The following is a 12,417-nucleotide window of genomic DNA, read 5'->3' as shown; positions in this document are numbered from 1 at the left end:
AGAGGACAGGAAGTGAACCAGTTGTGTACAGCTTTTGGTCACTGATGTGAGCTTTTTACTCCCAGAAATTCAGAAGTTGAGTTTGAATTTTCAATTTGCTGTCGAGTATTTAAATGCGAGTTCTTGGCAGCATATTTATATTTGCCTCAGGTGCAGAGCCAGTTAGCAAGTCCACATGTACAGAGTTAGAGAGAGTCGGTGAGTAGTTTGAACGAAGTAAGGACATTAGTGTGAGACCCCATCAGGTTTGGCAGCATTGTGAAAGGAACTGTCCTTGAATCTGGAGACGACGAGGCTGGGCTGAAATGAAGGTTTGTACAACGAGCTGCATTCACATTACCTGGGTCTCTGAGTTTCCTCAATGGTGTTGTTGGTTATCCAATCATTACTTTGTGTGGTTCTGCAGTCCATGGTGTAGATTGTTGAGTCCCAGGTTTGGTGAGACCAGAATTCACCAGAGCCCAGGATCCCCACCATTGGCTGAAAGTTTCCTAACCCCTCTGAGACACCTGCTAGTGTCCAGCTCCTCTAATACCTCTTTATTCCACTGCTACACCGAGGCTTCTGATTTGAGCTTCTCCCTCTCCAACTTCAGGGTGAATTCCATCATCTCACGATCGCTGCCTCCCAGGGGTTCCCTTACCTTCTGCTCCCTGAACTCTCAACACCCAATCCAGAACTGCCTTTTCTGTGTCACATTGCTCTCATAAATTCCATAAATTCCTTTCCTTGGGATCTAGCACCAAGCAGTGTGACTATCCTATGATTGTCATAACATTGCCCTTTTCTCCTCCCTCTGTAATGGGCACGCTACCTCCTGGGTATGTAAATAACCCCTATCAGGGTCTTTTCACCCTTGCATGTTCTTAACTCTACCCACCGGGATTTTCTGTCTCCTCTCTCCAAGGCTTTGATTCCATCTTTTACCATCGGAGTGTGAGGGAGGAACCCACTGCAGCCCCACTCCTCATTAACCAGTAGATTGTCCTGGAATACCATGGGGCGACCCACCGGGTGGGTGACTACAGCCATGTCTCTGGCATCGTCTGGCTCAGAAGGGAAAGGAGGAAGATGAGGAGCGTGATGGTGAGAGGGGAATTGATAGTCAGAGGTCCTAGCAGGAGTCTGACCAAGAACAAGGCTCCGCTCCCAGATGGTGTGTGGCTTCCTGGGTCAGGGATGTACACGGTGCTATTCAGGTGAGAGTGTGAGCAGACAGAAGTCCACTTGACCTCGCAAAGAGCAACCAACGCCTCTGGTCTGGATTCAACTCCACCTGCTATTTCTCACCCACATTTGGATGTGGGATGGGTGAGGTCAATGGCAGGAAGAGAAAAGATGGGATGTGTCAAGGAAAGTGTGCTGACCGGTTGCCTCACAGCCTGGTATGGGGGAACTAATAACAGCAGACTCTGCAAAAGGCCAGGACATGACAGGCAAAACCAGCTGGTCACCAGCTCCTCCTCGTCCCCACCATCAAGAATATCTACAATCAGTGGTTATGCTTTTTTGTTTCATTCACACACCACCTAAGTAACCCCTTATGCACATATGGCATAGATGCTGCGTGGTGAGTAAAGGATTACTTAAGGTGGGAAATGAGTGGGGAAAAAGGTTGCAAACTTTTGATCTACAGGGAACGCTGCCATTGGAGAGCAGCAGCGATCATCAAGGACCCACATCACTCAGCACACGCTCTATTCTCACTGCTGCCATTAAGAAAGAGGTTCAGGTGCCACAAGACTCGCAACAGCAGGTTCAGGAACAGCTGAACCCCATCAGACTCCTCAGTGACCAACTCAATCAGGGACTTTGCTCATTATTTATTGCTGAATATTTATTTTTCTGTATTTGCAGTCAGTTTGTTTACATTTCTTTCCTCTTGTGTCCAGTAATTAGAAATTCTGCCTAGCTCACAGGAAAAAGACTCTCAGGGTTGTTTGTGATGTCATGTATGAAGTCTGAGAATAATTTTGAATTGAGGAGGAACAGACTAGAAGGGCTAAATGGTCGACTGCTGCAGTTATTTCTCATGTTAATGATGAGTTTGATGTCAGAGACATTTCACAACGTACACATGCACTGAGTCCTTCCTTGCCTCAGTTCCCTGGGCACCAGGGAACTGTAATGATTTATTTGGAGAGGTTTAATGCCAATTTCTATTGGTTTCAGAACTCATGGCAAAAATGAAGAAGCAGAAAGTAGAGAATCCATCAGAGCATGCTGATCCTGCCAGGTGAGGTGGACCTGGGCACTGGAAACCTGGCTTCAGTTTTGTTTCACAAAATAAACTTGTTTTTGGAAATAATTTGGTAAGCTTTCTTCCAGACGGTGATCCTTTGGTTTCTGCAATTACACCTCACCAAGCCCAAGTCGATTATAGACCAGAGCCTGGGACTGTCAGAGGGTTGGCAGCATCCTTCCCTGTCGCTTGGTGAGATGCTGTTGAGCTCAGCCTCCAGCTCCCCTGATGATCTAAAAGGCACCTCCAAGATCTTTGTTATTGTAAAGAGTGTGTAAATCTACCTTGTGTGTGGAGCTTTAAATGCATTGGGTAATAAATAGGTGTATCTTCAGGAATGGCAGGATTTCTCCAGCTTCCTCTGCCTTTCCATTGAGAGATTTAGGAATGACCAGAAGGGTGTTTTTATTTTAGTAACTATTGTACCACTGACATCAGATTCACTAACATTTAATTAGCTGCCTTATTTGTGCTGCCTTTTTGAATATTTGTGGTCTTCCTGTTAGTTGACAGCAAAGCTGGACAGATCTATAAGAGCCCCACTGTCGTGAATGAACAGTACAGCACAGGCTCTTTGGCCCACAATGTAGTGGTGACCTACTTGCCAGCAATCCAACCCTTCCCTCCCTCAGAGCCCACAACCCTCCTTCCTGCGCCCGTCCAAGAGACTTCTGAATGTCCCTGTTGTACCAGCCTTCACCATCACCCCTGTCGATGCATTCCAGACCCCTACCACACTCGGTATAAAAAAGCTACTTCTGGCATCTCACCTTGAATAGATGTCCTGTTCACTCTCAGGCTCATAATCTTGTACACCTCTGTTCAGTAATCTCTCATCTTCTGTTGCTCTAAATAGAAAAGCCCTAGCTCACTCAACTTTTCTTTATGCATCCTGGTCACTCTCTGCTCCCTCTCCAAAGCTTCCACATCCTTCTGAAAATGAGGCAACCAGAATTGACCACATATCCAAAAGCATTACTTCACAGGTTTCCAGATTGAACTCCGTTTGCCACTTCTCGACCCAATTCTGCATCCTGTCCAGATCCAGTTGGAACTGACGACAACTTTCTACATTATCCACAACTCGTATCTGTCCTCAGACTGACTTGGCCTTCCACTTCTTCATCTGTCCTGATAAAACTCAGAAAGATCCCTGTGGAACACCACTTGCACCAACCTCCATAGACAACGTTCTGTGGGCAAGCCAATTCCAAATCCAAACATCACTGACCTGGCTAAGACCTCATTCTGTTCTAACTCCCCCACTAGGGAAATGTCTTCCTGAATCTAACCTCCCATAAGAAATAGGAGCAGGAGTCGGCCATTCAGCCCGTCGAGCTGCTCTGCCATTCAATGAGATCATGGCTGATCTGATGACGGGCTCATCTCCACCCACCTCCCTTTCCTCCATATCCCTTAATTCATCTACTTAGTAAAAATCTACATAAGAAATTACAAATTTCACACAATTAAGGTATTGATCAGATTTTTACCAGACAAGGGAAAAACCAGACTGGACTAAGATAGAACTAGATAAAATAGGGGAGAAGGTACTGGAACATATACTTTATAAGTGGGATGTAAAGCTGGTGCAATATAAAAGCTCACCAGTATTGCATCATTTACTTAATATATGGAAGAAGATCCACTTAGAAAGGTAAAAAACAAATTACCAAATACCAAAATTATCATTGACGCAAAATCCACTAATCCCTTTTACAATAGATAACCTTTCCTTTAGAGAATGGGAGAGAGAAGGAATCACAAGAATAGAAAATTGTTTTTTGGGAAATAATTTATTAACATTTGAACAGTTGAAGTACAAATATGGATTAACTCATGGTACAATGTTTGCATATCATCAACTGAAAGCTTATTTAAAGGATAAATTGGGAAGCAGACTGAGATTACCAGAAGGAAGCAGCTTTGAATACGTGATTACAGAGACAATGATAATTAAAAGATTTATAATGAATATGTACATTAAGCTGCAAGAAAAGGAAAATGATGAAATAAACTATAAATCTAAACAGAAGTGGGAAAAGGATTTAAACATAAAGATAAAAAATGAAGTATGGGAAAAGTTATGTTCTGGAACTATGAAGAATACAATAAACACAAGGTTTTGCATGATTCAGTATAAACTGGTTACACAGGGTATATATCACTCCTTAAAAGTTAAAAGAATGGGATTCAACGGTATCAGATAGATGTTTTCGCTGTAAGAAGGAAACGGGAACAACAGTACATGCAATTTGGGCACGTACGAAAGTGAATACTTTTTGGGAAGAACTGAATCAGATATTAAATAAAATTACAAAAAACAACATACCAAAAAATCCAGAGATCTTTCTTTTAAGTAACATAAGTAAAGAATTAGGCCTCAAACTGGATGAAGCACAAAAAAGATTTATTTTGATAGCCTTAGCTGTAGCAAAAAAATGTATAATGTCAACTTGGAAATCAGAAGAGAGCCTGAGAATACAGCAATGGTACATGGAAATTAATAAGTGTATTCCATTGGAAAAAATAACAATTTAAAAAATAAAGTCACATTGTTTGAACAAATTTGGGAACTGTACATGGAACACAACGGAGAGGACTCGCCTCGGACCTCCACCCCCTAAAATGAAAATGATAAGAAGACAAAACTACTAGATTCAGTGTGTAATAAAGAGATGACACATTTTTCTGGTTTATTTTCCTTTGTGTGAAGATATTGTTTTATGGTTTGATTGTATAGGTTGAATATTTATGGGTTTTGGAGGGGGTGGGAAGAGGGGAGGAAGGGAAAGGAGGAAAAGGAGAAAATGCCACTGTGCAAATTTAATGAGAAAAGTTTGTACATATTTTGGTTGATTTGGTTCACAGTGTGAAAATTAAAAAAAAAATTAAATTACAAATTTCAATGAGATCTCTACCAATTCTTATGAACTCCAGAGAATACAGACCCAGTCACTTGACCTCTCCCCTTTCAGCAAACCTGCCAAGGGCTTGTAGAATGGGATGGTGATGTAGGGGCCCAGTATGAGGCGTGAATCACGTTGAAATGTCTCCCTACTGGACTGGGTGATGAATGAACAAAGGACGAACGACCAGACCTCGTCCTCCCAGCACCACAGGTCGAACTGGCCACTGCACAGTCCTTGCACAAACAAGATGTGGACTTCACCCCAAAGGTGATCTGGCACAGACCGTGCAAAGGAATGAAAGCTGGTCACGTCGAGGCACTGTGGACCTCCATGGTCTGCTCTGTCCATCACTCGACCAGCTCAGAAATGCTCAGATGGCAGCGACAGGACAAGCAAAAATAGCCAAGACAGAACCTCAACGCTCCGAGCTGCTCCAAAGGATTCGTGACGGACAGTTAAAAAGGTAATGAAGGCAGGACTTAAACATCTCCATGGTGGAGCCCAGAACAAGCCTTAGAACAGTTACCAGATGAGTGATCCAACCCCCCCCCCCCGCCCGGGCCCCCCCCCCCCCCGCCCGGGCCCCCCCCCCTCCGCCCGGGCCCCCCCCCCCCCCGCCCGGGCCCCCCCGCCCGGGCCCCCCCCGCCCGGGCCCCCCCCCTCCGCCCGGGCCCCCCCCCCCCCGCCCGTGCCCCCCCCCCTCCGCCCGGGCCCCCCCCCCTCCGCCCGGGCCCCCCCTCTCCGCCCGGGCCCCCCCCCCCCCCCGCCCGGGCCCCCCCTCCCCCGCCCAGTGGCCCCCGTCCAGGGCCCCCTGACCATCCCTCCACATCCCCACCAACCTGTGTCTCGTCCGAGTTCACATCCAATGAACAACAGAGTGACCGCGACCACCAGCCAGTTTTGGCTCCATTTGTTTTTCTTCGTCTGGACCGGCCAGGGAGTGGGTGGGGATAATGGGTCGGTGAGTGAGAGGAGGAGTGGGTGGACTGTGAGGGCAATTTGTTCCCCACCGACGAGGACGCCGCTGATCGGTACCAGGGCTAGCACCGACATGGTGGGCCGAAGGGTCAGCGCAGCGTCGACCGGAACAAGTGGTGTCGTCAGTGCGGCGACGTAGCCAAGATGGCGGCGATACGGAGTGAGTGACGGTGCGGCTGAAGGAACCGGTCACCCTGAGGCGGCCGCGGGAGTGGGGAGTGGGGAGTGGGGGGTGGGGAGTGGGGGGGGGGGGAGGTGGGGGGTAGGAGGGAGGGGGGCCCCACGGGGGAGGGGGGTGGTCAAGAGCCCCTTGGGAGAGTGCCCCTTCACCAATGTCTGCCTTCACCCCAACACCCAGACATTGCAGCTTCTCTGAAGAACGCGTGGGCGAAGGAGCCAGTGATCGTGACATCGTTTGCCATTGGCATCGTAGGTGAGTGGGGAGACCCCGGGGAATGGGGGAGGGAAGCTGAGGGAGAGGCTGGTCGGATGCATAAGATCGAGGAGCAGAAACCATCCATGATCGGGCACTGAGGATCAAAGGGATTGGGGATACAGGTACGTAGACCTGAAAGTGGCATTGAAGGTGGACAGGGTTGTGAACAGAGCTTTTGGCAACTTGGCCTTTTTAAATCAAAGTATTGACTGCAAGAGTTGGAATGTTATAGTGAGGCTGCTTAAGACATTGGTGAGGCCAAATTGGAAGTATTATGTGCTGTTCTGGTTGCCAAACTACAGGAAGGATATCAATAAGGTTGAAAGAGTGAAGAGAAGATTTACCAGGATGTTGCCCGGTCTTCAGGAGTTGAGGTCAGAAGAATGAGGGAGATTTGATAGAGGTTTACAAAATGATGAGGGGTATAGACAGAGATAAATATAAGGGGACATGGCTATAGAGTCAAAAGGGAAAAGTTTTGGGGAACATTAGAGGAAAGGTCTTCACTCAGAATGGTGAGAGTGTGGAGTGAGCTACCATCCGATAGTAAATGCATGCTCACTCTTAAGTTGTAAGAATAAATTGGATAGATACATGGATGGGAGAGGTCTCGAGTGTTATGGAATGGGTGCAGGTCAGTAGGACTAGAGGAATGATGTGAAGGGCCAAATGGTCTGTTTTCTATGCTGTTATGGTTTTTAAGTCAGCCCATTGATTCAAGCCTGCTCCTCCATTCTAATCATAAGCTGATCCATCCTCCCACTCAGCCCCACTCCCTGGCTTTCTCCCCGTAACTCTTGATGCACTGACTAATGAAATACCTGTTAATCTCTGCCTCCAAATTATAGGAAGGATATAAATAAGGTTGAGAGGGTGCAAAGAAGGTTGACAAAAACGTTGCCTGGATTGCAGTCTCTTGAATACCGAGAAAGATTGAGTAGACTGGATCTTTCTTTATTCATTGGAGCGTAGAAGGTCGAGAGGGGATTTGATAGAGGTATTTAAAATTCTGAAGGGAATAGATAGAGTAGATGTGAATAGGCTCTTTCCCCTGAGGGGTGGGGAGATTTGAACAAGGGGTCATAAGTTAAGGGTTAGAGGGCAAAAATTTAGGAGTAATATGAGAGGATGATCTTCCGGAAGAGGTAGATGCGGCAGGGTCAATTCTGTCATTTAAGAGGAGTTTGAAAGGTTATGGGCAAGGGAGTGGGTAGGTGGAGCTAGTGGAGTTTCACGTAAATCGGTGTGGACTAGAAGGGCTGATATGGCCTGTTTCCGGACTGTAAGTTGTTATGTGGTTATATATAGTTAAATACACCCAATGAGTGCAACAAGTTCCACAGACTCACGACCCTCTGGCTAAAGAATTTTATCCACATCTGTTTTAAATGGATGCCCTTTTATCCTGAAGTTGTGGCCTCTTGTCTGAGATTCCCTGACCATGGGAGACAACTTTACAACATCTACACTGCCCAGGCCCCCTTCAACCTTCTGCACTCCAACGACTACAGTCCAAGGGCTGATAATCACTCCTCACATACTAACCCTTTTCATCCTGGGATCATTCTAGTGAATCTTCTCTGAATCCTCTCCAACGTCAGCACATCTTTTCTCAAATTAGGAGCCCAAAACTGTGCATAGTCTCCCACGTGAGGTCTCACCAGCCCCCAACAGAGTCTCAACATCACATCCCTGCTCTACCAAAGTGCTTGACCATATATTTGATCTGCCACCTCTTTGCCTGTTCTAATCTATCCAAGACCCCCTTCAGCCTTTCCGTATCCTCAGCCCCACCTCCCCACCACCTATTTGGGTGCCACCCACTCATTTAGCCACAAAACCATATATTACATGATCCAAATCACTTACATACAAGGTAAAAACACTGCAGAACACAACTAGTATCAGGTAGCCATTTGATCCATTTATTCCCACAGTTTCCTGCCCATCAGCCAACACTCCACCCATGCAAGAGCATCTTTCCTGTAATTCCATGAACTTCATCTCGTTCTGCAGTCTCATGTGTGGCACCTTGTCAAAGGCCTTTTAAAAGTCCAGACACATGACGTTCACTGCATCTCCTATCCATTCTACCTGTGATCTCTTCAAAACAATTGCAGTTGGTTTGTCAGGTGTGATTTTCCATTCAGGTAACTGTGCTGACTTGGACCTATCTTGACGTGAGTGAGATGCTGCCGTGCGAGCCCGGGGGCAATGAAGGGAAGGGGGTGGGAGTTGTGGGAATGAATAAGCAAAGGTGGGAGGACAGGCTGGTGGAGGGAGGATGGAGGAGGGGTGTTGACCTCAATGTCTCTGGTTTCAGCTCTCCTGACTCCACTGCTGAGCCCCTTCACCCACTACCAGACACGGCTGAATTGTGCAGTGCCCTACCAGTACCCAGGTTTGTTTATCTCAATCAGTGGCTCCATCCGTGTAATCATCACACACCACGTACGACACGTAAACTAGACACGGTACTCCTCAAACCTGCTGCCCCATTTCATGCCATGGTAGCTCTTAACTGCAACCTCACTCCCTTTTTCTTCTGGAATCTATTCACCTCTGCCTCATGATCTTGTGTTTCAGTCTCCCTCTCCAAACTGCCCCACATCAGCTCAGGCCACTTACCCATTCCTGATTTCAATAGACAATAGACAATAGGAGCTGGAGTAGGCCCTTTGGCCCGTCGAGCCAGCACCGCCATTTTACAGATCATGGCTGATCACTACCATCAATACCCCTTTCCAGCCTTATCCCCATAACTCTCTTTTGAACATAATCAGCGAATCTGCCTCTACCACCCTCTGTGGCAGAGCATTCCACAGATTCACACTTCTCTGGGTAAAAAAATGTTTTCTCATCTCCGTCCTAAAGGGCCTACCCTGTATTCTTAAACTATGCCCTCTGGTCCTCGTCTCCTCCATCACTGGGAACAAGTAATCCGACTTCACCCTGTCTATCCCCCTGATCATTTTGTATACCTCAATCATGTCCCCCCTCATCCTTCTAAACTCCATCGGAAACAAGTCCAGTTTTTCTAGCCTTTCAGCATATGTCAACCCCGCCATCCCTGGAACTAACCTTGTAAATCTGCGCTGCACACCCTCTAGAGCTAGTATGTCCTTCCTCAAAATTGGAGACCGGAACTGGACATAATACTCCAGGTGGGGTCTCACCAGGGCCCTGTACAACTGCAGAAGGGCGTCTCTGTTCCTATACTCCAATCCCTTCTATATGAAAGCCAACATGCTATTAGCCTTCTTGACAGGTTTCTGAACCTGCATGCTAGTCTTCAGTGACCGGTGAACAAGTACACCCAGATCCATTTGCTCCTCCCCACTCCCTAGCTTGTCTCCATTTAAATAATACTCAGCTTTCCTATTATTGCCCCCAAAATGGATAACCTCACATTTGCTCACATTGAATGTCATCTTCCATTCAACAGCCCACACCCCCAACCTGTCCAAGTCCCTCTGCATTTTCCTGACATCCTCCTCACACCCCACACCGCCACCCAGTTTCGTGTCATCTGCAAATTTGCTCAAGTTATTAATAATCCCCTCATCCAAATCATTTACATAAATTACAAACAACTGAGGACCCGATACCCTGCGGCACTCCACTCGTCACATCCTGCCATCTTGAAAAAGACCCGCTTACCCCAACCCTTTGTTTCCTATTTCTTAACCAATTTCCTATCCATGTCAGCACCTTACCTCCAATACATGCTCCCTGATCTTGCCCACTAGTCTCCCGTGCGGTACCTTATCAAAGGCCTTCTGGAAGTTCAAATACACCACATCCAAGTCCACCCACTTTGTCACATCCTCGAAAAATTCCAGAAGGTTAGTCAAGCATGACTTACCCTTAAGGAATCCATGCTGACTAGCCCTTATACTATTATTTCTGCCTAAGTGTTCTGCTATTACTCCTTTTATGATAGACTCCAATATCTTCCCCACCACCGACGTCAGGCTGACCGGTCTATAATTTCCCGTTTTCTCCCTCCCTCCCTTCTTAAAAATCGGCACCACATCAGCCACTCTCCAATCCTCAGGGACCTCCCCCGAATCTATGGAACTTTGGAAAATGTCGACCAGTGCATCCACAATTTCCATAGCAACTTCTTCAAGCACCCTGGGATGCAGCCCATCAGGCCCTGGGGATTTATCAGCCCTCAGTCCCAACAATTTGACTCACCCTTCCCTAAACTCCCATAGACCTATTTGTGTCCTTCCGTTAATAGAACTGCACCATGTTTACCACCAGCAATATTGCCATCTGTAAGCTTGTCATTCCACATTGCACCTCCTTACCAGTCTTTTGTCAGTCGTCATTTAGATCCCAGACCACTCAGCATTGCAACTTCGGGCTATTCACATTTTATACTCTTCACTCATTCACCTCTAAGCCTTTGTCAGCTTCTTATGCTCTGTCAGCTCAGATTGAGCCACTCCACCTTTCAAGTTGTTGATGTGAATGGAGAGAGGTCGAGGCCGCAGCAAAAACCCCTGTGGCACACCATTCATTAAACCGTGCTGAGTACGATAGAGTCCATTCTGCTCGCCACCTACTCCCGATCACTTCTACAGTAAGCTTTTCTGCAGTAAACTTTTAAGTCACCTCCCCCTTTCATAAATACCTCTGAAAATCCAAGTTCCAGTTCAGAGACAGGCCCTTCAGCCTATCTTGTCTATTCCAACCAAGATGCTGACCTAAATTAGTCCCAGTTGCTCATCTCCCTCCAAACCATTCCTATCCACAGACCTCTCTAAATGTATTTAACTGTTATAATTGTCTTGCTTCCAGCCCTTTCTTTGGGAGCTCCTTCCATAAACCCAGCACCCTCAAAAATTATGTCCAATCCTCTCATATTAAATTAATGCCCTCTAGTTTTAGTCTCCCTATCCTGTAAAAGACTGACTGTCCACCCTGATGGTCTGATACAACTCCAGAGAGTCCCAACCTATCCAATCTCTCCTTATAACTCAAACAACAGCTTTGTGAACCTCTTAACCACAATCATATCCTTCCCACCAGCTGGTGACCAGAACTGCACACATTCCTCCCAAGTGTGCTCTTACGCTGTTGGAACCTCTACGGGTTGGTTCTTCTTTGACCACAGCACATAACTGCTTCAAGGCAATAAATTGGACAAAACTTCACTCAGCTCTGATTATTTTGAATGTTTCTCTGTGCATTGCAACACAATGCCTTTCAAATTGAACATGGCTATATCAGATGGTGTTCACTGTGACCCCACTCCAGTCGGTTGTGCACGGTTTATTTCCTCCTCAGTTATTGCTTTGTTTCCCACCAGTTCCTGTGCGGGATGATGGGAACTTGCCGGATATTCCATCTCACCCCTGTGAAAAGATCGGGCCCTCCCTCGAGTGGATGAAGCAGCTTTGAGATGCTCGTGGAGTTAGTTTGTACTGGGCCTCAGACAGAGAAACAAAGCATAAAAATAAAATGTGTTTCTACCAATCCTTTCGGAAAGCACTGTTATTTGTAACAAGAAATTGGCAGAAATCAGAGGTAGGAATGTATAATTTTGTTCAGCATTGCAAGGACACACCAGGAAACCAAATGGTGGTGATCCAAAAACATAGAACAGTACAGGCCTTTCAACCCATCATCTTGTGCCAACCTACTCCACAACACACTAACCCATCCCTACCTCACACATACAAACCCTTTTTTTTAAATATAAAAGAAACATCCATGTGCCTGTCAAAGAGTATTATGAATGTTCCTATTGCACCAGCCTCCATTCTCAGAAGTTCACTCCAGTCAGCCATCCCTCGCTGTGTAAAAAAAAATTGTCTCTGATATCTTCCCTAAACACA

The 12,417-nt window shown here is 46.4% G+C and overlaps 2 protein-coding genes across 4 annotated transcripts in view; both read left to right on the top strand.

Annotated features, from left to right (window-relative positions):
• rnf113a (ring finger protein 113A) overlaps positions 1-2,633 on the top strand; it is a 32,509-nt gene extending 29,876 nt beyond the window's left edge. For 2 of the 3 annotated variants that reach the window (XM_069905261.1, XM_069905260.1), the window contains exons 10-11: positions 2,173-2,236; positions 2,318-2,633. In XM_069905261.1, coding sequence (XP_069761362.1) covers positions 2,173-2,236; positions 2,318-2,438 — 185 coding nt within the window. In that variant the 3' untranslated portion in view covers positions 2,439-2,633. The remainder of the gene's footprint in view (positions 1-2,172; positions 2,237-2,317) is intronic. The other variant, XM_069905262.1, reaches the window with a different exon arrangement.
• Positions 2,634-6,194: 3,561 nt separating this feature from the next.
• Positions 6,195-12,055, top strand: ndufa3 (NADH:ubiquinone oxidoreductase subunit A3). The gene is made up of 4 exons (XM_069905263.1): positions 6,195-6,292; positions 6,491-6,565; positions 8,892-8,969; positions 11,889-12,055. Exons 1-4 carry the CDS (start codon positions 6,277-6,279, stop codon positions 11,978-11,980), a joined length of 261 nt encoding a protein of 86 aa, XP_069761364.1. The 5' UTR covers positions 6,195-6,276; the 3' UTR covers positions 11,981-12,055.
• The last annotated feature ends 362 nt before the right edge of the window (positions 12,056-12,417 follow it).

The sequence above is a fragment of the Narcine bancroftii genome, chromosome 12 (genome assembly GCF_036971445.1).
Source record: "Narcine bancroftii isolate sNarBan1 chromosome 12, sNarBan1.hap1, whole genome shotgun sequence".
Classification (NCBI taxonomy): Eukaryota; Metazoa; Chordata; class Chondrichthyes; order Torpediniformes; family Narcinidae; genus Narcine; species Narcine bancroftii.
Note: the sequence above shows the minus strand (reverse complement) of the source record. Positions and strands in the feature narration are given on the sequence as shown.

Bases quoted from the DNA above. Each gene is read 5' to 3' on its own strand.
- ndufa3 (XM_069905263.1), top strand. The intron at 6,566-8,891 runs GTGAGTGGGGAG...CTCTGGTTTCAG, and splicing joins GTTTGCCATTGGCATCGTAG to CTCTCCTGACTCCACTGCTG. The intron at 8,970-11,888 runs GTTTGTTTATCT...GTTTCCCACCAG, and splicing joins AGTGCCCTACCAGTACCCAG to TTCCTGTGCGGGATGATGGG.